We start from the raw sequence: 12,461 nt of genomic DNA, 5'->3' as shown, positions 1-12,461 counted from the left end.
AAATTATTTTGTATAACTTATACAGTGGTATAATCAGCTTATGTGTTATAATATGGGTAAATGTTATTAATAATATGCTCTATAAATATAAACATGTTGTTTAATAATATCCTTACACATTATATTCATATAAAATATTAGAAAAACTTGGGCATTAAAGTCTACGGTATCTTCAAATAAATAGTTTGTAAAACCTAATTTAGGGAGTCCAATATTGAAAAGACTCCTTAACTGAAACCCCCTAAATTCACTTGTTCTTCCCATTAGAAAGGAAAATAAGGAAAAACAAAAAAGACAAAACAAAAATTAAACTACATTTGATGCAAAATGTATTTTTAATTTGAAAAAAAAAATACTTATCTCTGTGTTGGCAAATATGAGAGCACATGTTAATGCAATTGTTTTTCAAGTTTTTTGGTCTTTAGTTTTGGTAAACAATTTCCGAGTTAGCCTAAGTTGTCAAAGTGGGTAAAAAAAATGGGGTAAGAATAATAAATTCAAAAGACAAGGTTGCCTGCCTCCTTAGAGAAACTAAGGGAGAGAAAAATAGAGCGAGGAGGAGAAAAACAAAGAGAGAAGGAGAAAGAGATAGGGGAAGGGGGTTGTGGCGATCGACGGCGAGATTCTGACCGGCTACGGGGATTCTCAGGGTGGGGTGGGGTAGGGGTGGTTAGGGTGAGGCTATGCATAGTCTCCCTTAATGTTCTTAGCTTTTTTATATTTATATTTTTTATTTTATTTGAGAGGGCAAAAGTAAAAGTGTAGGAGAAAACATTTATAAGGGAGTATAGGGAGCATTTTGGGGGTATGAATAGAAGCATCCAAGAAGAAGAGTTTCCAAGCTTAGGACCTCGATTGTTTTGGGATTTGCTTTGTTTGTGGTTTATGTAGTTTGTGTCAAGTTTTATTAGGACTAGTTTTCAAATAGTTGTATTTCGAAGATACATTTTTAATTTGGTCAATTTGTTCGACAAAAATAGCATGTGATGCCCACGAGAAGGATATCTAAGACCTATACAGTTTTGTTTCATTTCACTATGTAAAATGCACACAATCATGTGCATTACATGCTATTTTCGTTAACCAAATTAAAAGAATTAAGAATGTCTGTGAATTACAACTATTAAGAAATACAAAGACAAAATTAATATAATTGAATTTAGTAAAATTTGAACCAAACTACAGGTCCACAGGAACCACAATATTATCCAATTTAATTTAGCATTCTTTTAATTTTTTTAAGAAATGAAAGTTCTTTCATATTATTTTTGGAAGAAAAAGAATATAGTGGTAAGAGAAAAGAAAAATATACAATTAGGAATGGAAGGGCAACTGGGTCATTTCACATCACCCCAATGCGAAACCCTAACTATAAATCGTAACAAGAAGATAGCCATCTCATATAGCAGGCAGGGTTTTGGAAGGGCCGAGCATCAGAGACTCGGAGACTCAGAGTTGTGAATAGACTGAACCAAATCATTTGCTCGTAGCCATGGTAAGCCACTTTTCTCTCCCCGCTTTCATTTTCATCTGTTTAATTTCATTTTCGAGACCTGATCTATCACTGCTATATGGAATTACACTCCTTGGTTGCTGAGAAAGTGAAAGCAAGATATGAAAGGAAAATGCTTTTTTTGTTTTCTTTCTAGTTTTCTCGCTAACCAAACACAGTATGAAGCAGCTTTCGTGCTGTATTTTTTTTTTTTTTTTTTTTTTTAGCTAGCGGATTAGAAAGGAGTACACTACACTGTTCAGATTTTTAAGCTTATTGCAAACAATGAGACAATGTGAAAATCAACCTTATATTTGATATTGATTAATAATATTTTCCAATGTGCTAAATTATTTCTACTATTGTTTGAGCTTGGAAACATACAATTGCTTATATATATTTCTCTTTTTTCGAGTGGTTTTGTAGTCGAGAAGGAAGACCAGGGAGCCCAAGGAGGAGAATGTTACTCTTGGACCTGCTGTCCGAGAAGGAGAGCATGTTTTTGGTGTGGCTCACATATATGCCTCGTTTAATGATACATTCATTGTAAGCACTCTCTTTTCTTGTTGAATCTAATTGTGATTATCATTTGTAGTTGAAGTTGTAAATTGATTTTTTTGTGTTGTAATTGCAGCATGTGACTGACTTGTCTGGAAGGGAGACTCTTGTTCGCATCACTGGTACAATATTCAATATCTCTCATAGGTTACTTGAAATGATTTTGGCATGGTTGGAATTCTCCCAAGTAAATTAGTCAACCTATAATTGATTTTCGAGCTATGTTATCATAGCTCATTTATGTTATATGTTTATGATGGATGTTTTTCAAATATTAATGTCTTGGTTTTTACTTTGTTAATGTTCTTCCTAGACCTACTTTACTTTTCCCTTAAACTTAAATGAACAGAAGCCACACTTTCTTGATGTCAAAGTTCCCTTAAAATTCTGTGGATAATATAGTCCTTTCATATTCAGTGAAACCTGCTCTGTTAGAAGAGATTTTCTTTTGATTGTTCCGCTGCGGAAATCGTAATACATATAATACATTTTTCCCAAATTCAGGTGGCATGAAGGTGAAAGCTGATAGAGATGAATCATCGCCCTATGCAGCTATGCTTGCAGCACAGGATGTTTCTCAGCGGTGCAAGGTGTGAATGCTTTTCATTTAGTGATTTTCAATCGTAGAGATTGAGTTATATGATTTAGGTTCCTCCTGGTTCAATATTCTGAATTCTCTTAATGTAGTTGTATTGCTTTTTAATAAAATATTGGCTACTGATTTTCCCAAATCGTGATGGTAATGTGTTGTTGTGTGGAGTTTACTGTTTCTTGACTTTGGTGCTGATTTTTCAGGAGCTTGGCATTACTGCTTTACATATAAAGCTCCGGGCTACTGGAGGGAACAAGACTAAGACTCCTGGTCCAGGTGCCCAATCAGCACTCAGAGCCCTTGCTCGTTCTGGCATGAGAATTGGTCGTATAGGTAAAATCTCTTGTCATTTTTTACTATGCCAGCCATGCCAAATTTATTATGCATCCACATCTTTTTTTCCTTTTCTTTTCCTTTTTCTCCCACTCTTGGTTTAAATGGGTCCTGTTCCTCTCCTGATGCTTAGATTTCCATAGTGATTACTGAACCTATGTGAAACATTGGAAGCTCATCTATGATATGTGATCACTACTTGTTTGTAGTCCTACACATAAATTTTGTTATCTTCACTCTATAATTAGCCCCTCTTCCCCGTGCTCTGCAGCACTAATTTTCTTTCAAGTTAATATCTGGTGTGTTTGTTTTGTAACTTTCAATTGTGAGAGTAGTTACTGTTGCAGTCCCTGATAAACTTTTTCTGTTTGACAGAGGATGTGACTCCAATTCCCACCGACAGTACTCGCAGAAAGGGTGGAAGAAGGGGTAGAAGGCTGTGATTTCTCCCTTTCTATCCAATTGTGTGGTTTCAGCTGCTGCTGTGTTTCTGGGATTTGGATCCTTTTTATTATCAGCCTTGTTGCCGTAGCAAATGTAGTTTTGAACCTAGTTAGATTCAAGTGCCAGTGAAGGGAAGAACTAGAATTTTAGTTTGGTTGACAATTATCATTTTGAGCTTTACATACAGCAAATTATGTTCTGTTATTTTCTTATGGTTTTTAATCTGATGCTTGAATCCATATGTTTTGTTGCTGGAGTTGAAAATTCAGTTTCTATTAGTAGAAATGTAGACAGCCAAATAGCCAATGAATTATGTTTACACTCAAAGCGTAAAATTTGAGCCTGCATATCCATGCAACAATTCAGCTTGGAAATAAAATGAAGTTGCTCAATAGGGTGACTCTTTTTTGTGAGAAATTTAACACATTTATTACCTTTTTCCATCAACAGAAAATAAAAGATTACAGAGTTTACAATAGCTTAACAAATTTGGGGCATTGAACTGCGCAAAGCACTTGAGCAAAGCTCAACTCAAAGCTTTAGAACACAAAAAAAATGATTCTCTAATTTCACCTGTACTTCAATCTCTAGACACTTTTTCTTGGGTAGAGTCAAATCTAGACACTTTTATTCATTGCAATTTGAGTGTTAGCATGATAGCTCATTACTATTATTTCCGAACTAATTATTATTTGCCCACTGATCTGTAAGTCAATTCATGCATTTGTTTCTTCATAATTTTCACAGTTCTAGTTTTTGTCAATGGTAAAATTATAAATCCAACGTTTCAAGATAAGAGAAATATACTAAAGTGCGTTTTTTTCTGAGTGTTTCATGGAGAAGCACCAATGAAGAAAGCACTTCCAAATTCGACCAATAAAAAAGTTAGCAGTTCCAAATATAATATGGACCTGTAAGACCCAACCCAAACTTCTACATTGTGGCCCAAAGCAGGCTTGGGTAGTCCATACACACTTCTTACCACCCGGCCCAACATTCGGGTCGGCCGGGTCAAGATTTGTCTCGTAGTGAGAGACGGAGAGAAATGAAACCCTAGAAACAGATTATAAAACCCTGACGATAACCATTTGGGCCTCTCAGAGTCATTGGCAGAGAAAGAGAAAGATGCAGATTTTCGTGAAAACCCTAACCGGGAAGACCATCACTCTCGAGGTCGAGAGCAGCGACACCATTGATAATGTCAAAGCTAAGATCCAAGACAAGGAGGGCATTCCACCGGACCAGCAGCGTTTGATTTTTGCCGGGAAGCAGCTTGAAGATGGCCGTACCTTAGCTGACTATAACATTCAGAAAGGTCTGCTTCCGTTTTTGTTTTTTTTGTTTTTTGTTTTCCTGCTTTTGCGGATTTGAAAGGATTGAATTTGATCATGAAATCTAATTGGGTTGTTCTCTGTGGTTCAGAGTCGACGCTTCATCTTGTGCTGAGGCTCCGTGGAGGAATTATTGAGCCTTCTTTGATGGCTTTGGCTAGGAAGTACAACCAGGACAAAATGATTTGCAGAAAGTAATGCTCTTTTTCACCTCTATCTGTTTATTTATGTGTGAATGAAGTAAGCATAGAGATAATGCCACTAGAAGCTCAACTGGGTTTTCACCATTTTTAACATAATGGATATATTAGAAGCCCAAAGAGATAAGCAGAGTACTTTTATATTTAGTGTTTTAGAAAACTGATGGGACAATTACTAGCCTCCTTTGCTGCTAAAATGCAATTGAGGTTATGCTTGTCCCAACTTCAGTTTCCATTCTTTAACTTTGTCAGCTGGGTTCAATTACTTGCAGATGATTTCCATGAGTGGAACATCATGTTATTCTTGTTATATTTACTGGATAGCTTTTGAATGGCATATTTACTTAGTTAATAGCTGACTATTGATATTTGATTAGGGAGAGGGGTGAGGAGAAGCTGGACTAACTAATTTAAGTTTGCCATGTTGATATTAGTTAATGAGTTTTTTCATAGGAAGATATTAGTTAATGGCTTGCTTGCAATATCTTGACTGGAGGCGTCAAACTTATTCCTTTTTGTTGTGTAAGTGTGAAAGAGTGTGTGCTTAATTACATTATCAATCTCCATTCTTCAACTTTGTCCTGGGCTTTACCAGCGGTCGTTTTGTAAAGTTAAAACTATGTATTTGTGGAATGATACTTAATTGTGTCAAGTAAGGTGGCAAGCTAGGGTTATGCATGCGTAGCCTTAACTAATGGGACAATTACTTAGCCTCCTTTTCTTCTAAAGTGTAATTGAGGTTATACTTGTCCCAATATTAACTTCCATTCTTTAACTTTATCAGCTGGACTCAATTACTTTCGGTTGATTTTCATGGTTGGAACATTGTGTTATTGTTGTTATATTTACATAATAAGTTTCGATTAAAATAGTTGTGTGGTAAACTTAACTGCATGTTGATCCTAGAGCTTAATATTGAGCTTTTATCAGCTTATTCCATTTCTTGCAGTTAATTTTCATGGCCCTCATTTTGAGGTAGTGGTAGTTCCTTGAAAATTTAACAGAGTTTATGTTCATTGTGTCTGCTCAACATTGGGCTGGATAGAGAAACTTTGAGTTTGTAAAATTCCAATTATTGGCAAAGAGTGGAGAGCTGTTATTTTAGTTCAACGCATGTTTATCTAATTAAATCACTTGGGTGTGTTGTGCTTTATGGTCAATAGTGGGCATCTTAGTTCCTGATTTTAATTTTCATTTTTCACCTAATCACTAAGTTTATCCTGCGGTTGATCTTTTACTGTGGCACCATGTATTTGTTGAATGATACTTAATTGTGTATCAAGAGGTGACAAGTTGATTGCTTGTAGGGTGTTGAACATGTTGGTTTTGCAGTATCTTGCCAATTTTTTCCCAAATGGCATTTGATGCTTGATTTTTGTGTTGGGGAATCAATTACATAATGTGTTACCAACTGCTAATTTTTTTAATTGTTCTGGTTTTTCAGATGTTATGCTCGTCTGCATCCAAGGGCTGTGAACTGTAGGAAGAAGAAGTGTGGCCATAGCAATCAGGTACTTTTCCCTTTTCTTGGACATCTTAGGTATTTACTTACTGTATAGGAAGTTTTGATGGAAGAAATTCTATGTTTATAATCATATGCTTGGTGATCTCTTAATGTCCTTAAGAACTGAAACTTCCTTTTTATTTCTTGCAGTTGAGGCCTAAGAAGAAGATCAAGTAGACTTCTGTTCGAATATTGTGTCTCTTGTCAGACTGGAGTTTGAATTTTATAATTTGGACAAGTAAATCAGTGTGCTCTTTGTATTGGAGTTAATTCACTGTAGTTTATATTAACATTATTGGATTTGGAATGAATTGAATTATGATATAATTTTGGTCTCTGGTATTTTGTTGCTTCTCCTATCATTTGGTATGTGCATGGTGTGTGCCTTCTTCTGTTTGGATGGAATAGTGGTGGGTTCTTGACATTTTATTCCTAATTTCCCAGATAGGTTATTGTCTTATTGACAATGCAACTTGCTCTTGAAATTCATAGAACATGGAATTTTATTTCCCTGTGTTATTGACATTTGTCCACCTTCACCTCTAGTCCTGCGGGTTGGTCCAACTTCTAAGTGCTTAGTATGTAAGAGAGAGAACTTTGGTATTGTGACATTCTGAGAGCAATATGAGTATTTGGTCAGACCGTCTTGTTGAAAACTGATTATATTGCCTTTGGTTCCCAGCAGCCTCTTTGATTTTCTTTATGGTTAAGGAGTCCAACTTGGATAGGTCATCAACTCTGATATCATGTGGTGAAAGAGAGATGGTACATGGGGGTGGGATGTGTTTTGTCAAATAATGCCAAAGTCATGGAATGATAGGGTAATGTACATGTCAATATTCAAGAGTGGTCTGAAGAGAAATGGATTTGTAACTTCAGTTTATTATCCCATTCTTGACTTCTAGTAGCTTGGCACATACATGACCCATGTGTTTATAAGAAAGCCAGTAAACACACCCATACAATTCCTAGTTTTTTATTTTGATTTTTTCAATGAAAGACTTGCTGTCAAGTCCCTTGCTATAGAAATTTTGAAGGTATTCTTGCCCTGTGAATTTTCGGTAGAGGGGTGGTTTCTCAGGTGACAAAAGCTCCGGGAGATCCACTGTAACCATCTTCATTCCATTTGGCTTGATTGAAAAACATCACAATTGAGATTCGGGGTTCCTTCCACGAGTTGGCCAATACCCTGTGCTGCACGCTTTTATACTCGCCATTAGAGATTATCTGCAACCTCACCCACCCAAAAACAAATTAGTATATGCAAGCCAACTTTGACCAAAAACACCATGAGAAATTTGAAATCTCATTCCACTGTCATTGTGAGGAGATCCACCTTTTATTAGGTTTTTTTTTTTGTTTGTTTGTTTTTTGTTTTTTATGCCCAATCACCTTTTATTAGTTTAATAAGATAAAATCCTACCATCACCTTTAGTTTTTGACTTTTTGCTTTGTTGAACTTTACAAAAGTTTACACGTTTAACATTTATAGGAAAAGAGGCTGGGACAGCTGGTATTCCATGATACCAACCCCCCACCCAACATTTCAAATAATCACCTTTGTTTATTTCTTGGAAAAAATAAAAAAGTTCCAGCAGCACTTCTATAATTTCCACTTAAATATTCATTTTGATTGTGCATAAGCAAAACATAAATTTCTTTGGGGTAGCTATTTTTCCTTCAATTTTAATCGGGTATTGCCAATCTAAGGGTTGATTTTTTATCTCTCGCGTACTCAAAAAGTGCTATTGTACCACTATTCATTTACTCACACAGCTTCACATTTCTACCACATGGTTAATGTAAAAAATTAAACAGCCCACATAGAAAAATGTTAGGGCTTGTACATTTTTAGTACCCGATATGAAAGATGCTAACATTAATTACTCGTCCACATGAAAAATCTAGAAAATTGTTCTTGAAAAAACAAAAAATACATAAGCAAAACATATAAAAGATTACCTGAAGAAAATCTCCAACGTTAATAATCAAACCTCCAGGCAGAGGCTTGACGTCCACCCACTCATTGTGGTGCCTGACCTGCAACCCTGGCACATGGTTCTGCAACAAAACAGTCACCACCCCTGGATCAGTATGCGATGTAATCCCCACCGTCCGATCAGGCTGAGGACAGTAGGGATAGCAGTGCCCCACAAACACCTTCGCTTCCGAGAATGTAAGCTCCTTAAACTTGCCAGCTTCCAACCCTAACCCTTCTGAAAGCAACTCCATCACAGCTTCAGCCACCTTGGTTGCATGCAAATCCCATGCAACCACCTCATTCCTACATATTGCAGGAAGTTCCTCCTGGATGGGCTGCTCTGGACCCATCCAGGCCTGCAGCGAGTCGTGCCAGCTCGCTGCATTTGTACGGTACAAGTCGTTATTGCTCGCATACATCACGCCTTTTCCCTCTTCTCGCTTGTAGTGCTTGGCCTTCACCTCCTGGGGCTGCTCGTGGAACCCTTTAACGGCGTTAACAGTTTGGTTTAGTACCCAAGTGGGTACGCCGTGGTTGATCACTTGGAAGAAACCCCATGTTTCGGCGGCGGCTTTGACTTGGTCAATGATTTTGGGCCGATGAGTGGCGGAGCTGATGTGAGAAAGGTCGATGGTGGGGATGGTGGTAGTGGTGGTGCCACGTGTCAACGAGGATTTGAGGTCGGAGAGAGTTTCGGGGTCGTGGACGAAGAATTGAGGGATGGAAGTGATGCCAGAATCAGAGAGGCCTTTTACTCCCATCTTTGACTCGTCGAATTCTTTCACTTCCTTCATGCGATCATATGCTGAAGTTGCATCAATGGCTGCCATTTTTGAAAGCTTCTCGAGCAGGGACGGATCCAGGATCCAAATCCTGGGGGGTCATGATTAGGTGGAGCTTGGCGCCGCGAAGCGGCGGCGAAATTTTTTAGGGACCGAGCAGGTGACCTGTTGCGGCGGTGGGGGATGCGGGCACCAGGGATTTGATTTCGGGAAGAGCTGAAACTGAAAGAGCACACTGCACACAGCCACTGAGCCACACACACAACACAGCCCCAGCCCGCAGCCACTAGCCCAGCCCCCTCTTCAGCCCTGCTGCCCGCCTGCCCTGTTTCTCTTCTCTCTTTCTCTGTTTCTCACTTTCGCAGGAACACTTTCATGGCGAATCATCACCTGCTGCCCTGCTGGCTGCTGGAAGGCTGGAGGTCGCCTTCTTCACGTCGGGCCGTCGGGGTCGGGGGGTCACCTTCTTCAAGTCGGGGGGTCGCTGGTGTCACCGTGGACGGGTCTAAGCCTGTGTGCTCCGCCGTTCGGGGGGTCGCCCGACCCCCCAAGGTTGGCTGTGCGTCCGTCCCTGGTTATATATATATACATTATATATTTATATATAAAGGAAAATGGGGTGTTCAATTGTTCATCCATTTTTTTTCGTTTACTTGGTGCTACAGTTGTCATGAATATTTTGACACAAATAAAAAGCAATCATGCCTATGACTCTATGAGTGGTGTGCCCATTGATAATTTTATTTTACCCATTCCTTTTCAATATTTTAAAGAGAACAAAAAATTAATAGAAGGACAAAAAAAGACAAAATGGAAAAGCTGTTAATCGTATTACAATTTCTTATCAATCATTAATGTATATAGATTATTTAGTACGTTTAGATTACAAAAATGTTTTAACATCAACCAACAACTCCAGCTTTTTTTTAAGATATAATCATGAATTAATAGTGTTTTATATTTCCTGGCCAAAAAATAGTGTTTTATGTTTAATATATAAGTTAGGTCACAAGTCAACTCATTACTGGTTGATTTTTTGGTTTTTCTGAACTGAAAATGTTCCATTACCTTTTTGATAAAAAAATAAAAATAAATTTGTGACACTATTCCCACTCACCAATCATATTTCCCCACCCCTCTTAAAAAAAAAAATAATAATTAATTGCAATATTTGACTCATCGAATTCTTTCACTTCCTTGCGGTCGTATGCTGAAGTTGCATCAATGGCTACCATTTTGGAAAGGCATAATCCTCCTCGACGAATTCTTCAACTTCCTTCTTGGTTTTCTGTGAATCGCTTTTAGCAATATTTGGTAAGTTTTATCGTGTATCTTATAATATGTTACATATATGTATATATAAATGAATAAAGTGAAATGCTCATGCATATTTTTGGTTTTCTTGGTGCCAAAGTCAACATGACCTTGAGTGCTGTGCTCTTTGAAATTTCAATTTTACCCTTTCCTCTACATTTAAGAGAGAAGGCAATTAAGTAGCCAAAAGAAAAAAGAGAGAAGGCAATAAAGAGAAGTTTGGACTGATATTTCAGTACCCATTTAATTTGTGTGCCATTTTGGGCAGAGTCGGGAGCAGGAATGCAGGATTTCTTGGTTTGTGGTGAATCACATTTACCAAGGTCATGAACTTTATAGGCTTGTTCATGAACTTTATCCCAAATTTCACTTCAGAACTTCACTTACTCAATTCATAGTTTTGAATTCATAAACTTTTCCAAATTACTCAATTCATTCTGCTTCCCCAAATTTTTTAAATTTCGGTTATATATATGCCCATAACAAAGTAACAAACATATAAACTTCAAAATTTAATACTTTTGTCTCTCAAAAGTCAAAACTCAGTTATGTGTGTCACTTATAAATATTTGAAAATTTTAGAAATAATTTATGAAGTGGATTAAATTGAGTAACAATATTATTTAAAAGTAAAGTTTGCATACTCAAATAAGACTTAAAGTAAAGTTGGTAGACAGTTACTATAATTAACTCATACATTATATATTAAGGAAATTAAAGTAGGGTGTTCATCCATATTTTTTCGTTTTAGGTAAAAATTTTCAAAAATGATTTAAACTTTGATCTTTATATTAATTCAGAATATAAACTATAGATTGTACCAATTTATTTTCTCAACTTTACTTTCGATGCTAATATGCCACTTTCATTAACTTGGTTTGCAAATTTTATCTAAAATTAATCACATGTCACATATATGATCACTTTTTTAATGATAAATTAATCATTATACTTTTAATACAAGAATATAAAAATTAACCACTTCACGAAAGTGACCATTTTTTAGATAAAAAATGTAATTAAACTAACAAAATGGAGAAATTGGCATCAAAATTTAAGTTTATGGAAGCATATTAATACAAATTATAATACGGATCATGTTGAATTAGTATAAAGTCAAAATTTAAATGTTTTTGAAAACTTTTTCCTTCATTTTATTGGTGCCAAAGTCGTCATGAATATTTTGCGAAAAAAAAAAAAAAAAGGCAATCATGACTATGAGGGGTCTGCTTATGTTCAGTCCACATCTAATTATAGGACAATTAAGCATGTCCTCATAGCTAATTAAGGACCCGACCATTGCCCTTCCCACATCTGCCATATGCGTGGCCCCTAGCTCACTGTAATATTTACCATGCAATCCATAAACATTGCCATCTGTCATCACTAGCAGCCCGTCACGTGTTAAACTCTTTTGAAGTGGTGGAAAAAGAATGACTGAACTCTTTTTTTCTCTGTTTGTTGTATTGCCTATGAGCTTTGTTTTTTTAATGAATTTCTTCATTTGGCCAAAAAAAAAAAAATCGAACGTAGTTGAATGACTTAAATTTCTAAAACTTCATATGCAATAGGATTTCGTTCGTCAATATTAATATTAGAATTTTTAAATTAATTTATTCATCAAATAATAATATATCTTAAATATTATTTCATTTGATAAATAAATTTAATAAACTTAGCAATTCTTCTGTGGATATGGATATAAATCTGGCTTTAATTTGTTCGTTAATTAAGAAACCAAATCGATCAGACATTGTTGCTTGTCTAGTTATGAGTTATGATAAGGAACTTTTTGGAAGTGGGATGGTCGATGGTAATCATGGTACGTGTGGAGGGTACGTGCTAAAATATTCTCATATATTCCTTCCATTTTAATTATTTCAGATCAATAAGTAAATATATATGAAGCAATACTTTAGTTCCATTGCAG

At 36.3% G+C, this 12,461-nt stretch overlaps 2 protein-coding genes and 1 pseudogene across 3 annotated transcripts; 2 read left to right on the top strand and 1 right to left on the bottom strand.

The window, feature by feature from the left end:
• Positions 1–1,379: 1,379 nt before the first annotated feature.
• Positions 1,380–3,660, top strand: LOC147282100 (small ribosomal subunit protein uS11x). Its single transcript, XM_086246634.1, has 6 exons — positions 1,380–1,495; positions 1,919–2,038; positions 2,127–2,172; positions 2,555–2,640; positions 2,846–2,975; positions 3,351–3,660. Exons 1-6 carry the CDS (start codon positions 1,493–1,495, stop codon positions 3,416–3,418), a joined length of 453 nt encoding a protein of 150 aa, XP_086102760.1. The 5' UTR covers positions 1,380–1,492; the 3' UTR covers positions 3,419–3,660.
• An 851-nt stretch (positions 3,661–4,511) lies between these two features.
• LOC147282099 (ubiquitin-ribosomal protein eL40 fusion protein) lies at positions 4,512–6,796 on the top strand. Its single transcript, XM_086246635.1, has 4 exons — positions 4,512–4,734; positions 4,842–4,944; positions 6,395–6,461; positions 6,605–6,796. The coding sequence occupies exons 1-4, from the start codon at positions 4,545–4,547 to the stop codon at positions 6,629–6,631; spliced, it is 387 nt and encodes a 128-aa protein (XP_086102761.1). The 5' UTR covers positions 4,512–4,544; the 3' UTR covers positions 6,632–6,796.
• Positions 6,797–7,311: 515 nt separating this feature from the next.
• LOC147282098 (1-aminocyclopropane-1-carboxylate oxidase homolog 4-like) lies at positions 7,312–9,675 on the bottom strand (annotated as a pseudogene). Its single transcript, XR_015122886.1, has 2 exons — positions 8,417–9,675; positions 7,312–7,681 (listed from the first exon to the last, which is right to left on the bottom strand). The product of XR_015122886.1 is annotated as a 1-aminocyclopropane-1-carboxylate oxidase homolog 4-like (transcript).
• Between the last annotated feature and the right edge of the window lie 2,786 nt (positions 9,676–12,461).

Source organism: Dryas octopetala, chromosome 6, assembly GCF_963921425.1.
Source record: "Dryas octopetala chromosome 6, drDryOcto1.1, whole genome shotgun sequence".
Taxonomy (NCBI): Eukaryota; Viridiplantae; Streptophyta; class Magnoliopsida; order Rosales; family Rosaceae; genus Dryas; species Dryas octopetala.
The sequence above is the reverse complement of the archived record's forward strand: the minus strand, read 5'-3'. Positions and strand labels throughout refer to the sequence as shown.

What these genes read in the sequence shown, in the direction of transcription:
- LOC147282100 (XM_086246634.1), top strand. An exon ending in GACTCTTGTTCGCATCACTG is followed by an intron (nt 2,173 to 2,554) that starts GTACAATATTCA and finishes TCCCAAATTCAG; the next exon opens with GTGGCATGAAGGTGAAAGCT. An exon ending in ATGTTTCTCAGCGGTGCAAG is followed by an intron (nt 2,641 to 2,845) that starts GTGTGAATGCTT and finishes CTGATTTTTCAG; the next exon opens with GAGCTTGGCATTACTGCTTT.
- LOC147282099 (XM_086246635.1), top strand. Translation starts at nt 4,545, where the DNA reads ATGCAGATTTTCGTGAAAACCCTAACCGGGAAGACCATCACTCTCGAG. An exon ending in TGACTATAACATTCAGAAAG is followed by an intron (nt 4,735 to 4,841) that starts GTCTGCTTCCGT and finishes TCTGTGGTTCAG; the next exon opens with AGTCGACGCTTCATCTTGTG. An exon ending in AGTGTGGCCATAGCAATCAG is followed by an intron (nt 6,462 to 6,604) that starts GTACTTTTCCCT and finishes TATTTCTTGCAG; the next exon opens with TTGAGGCCTAAGAAGAAGAT.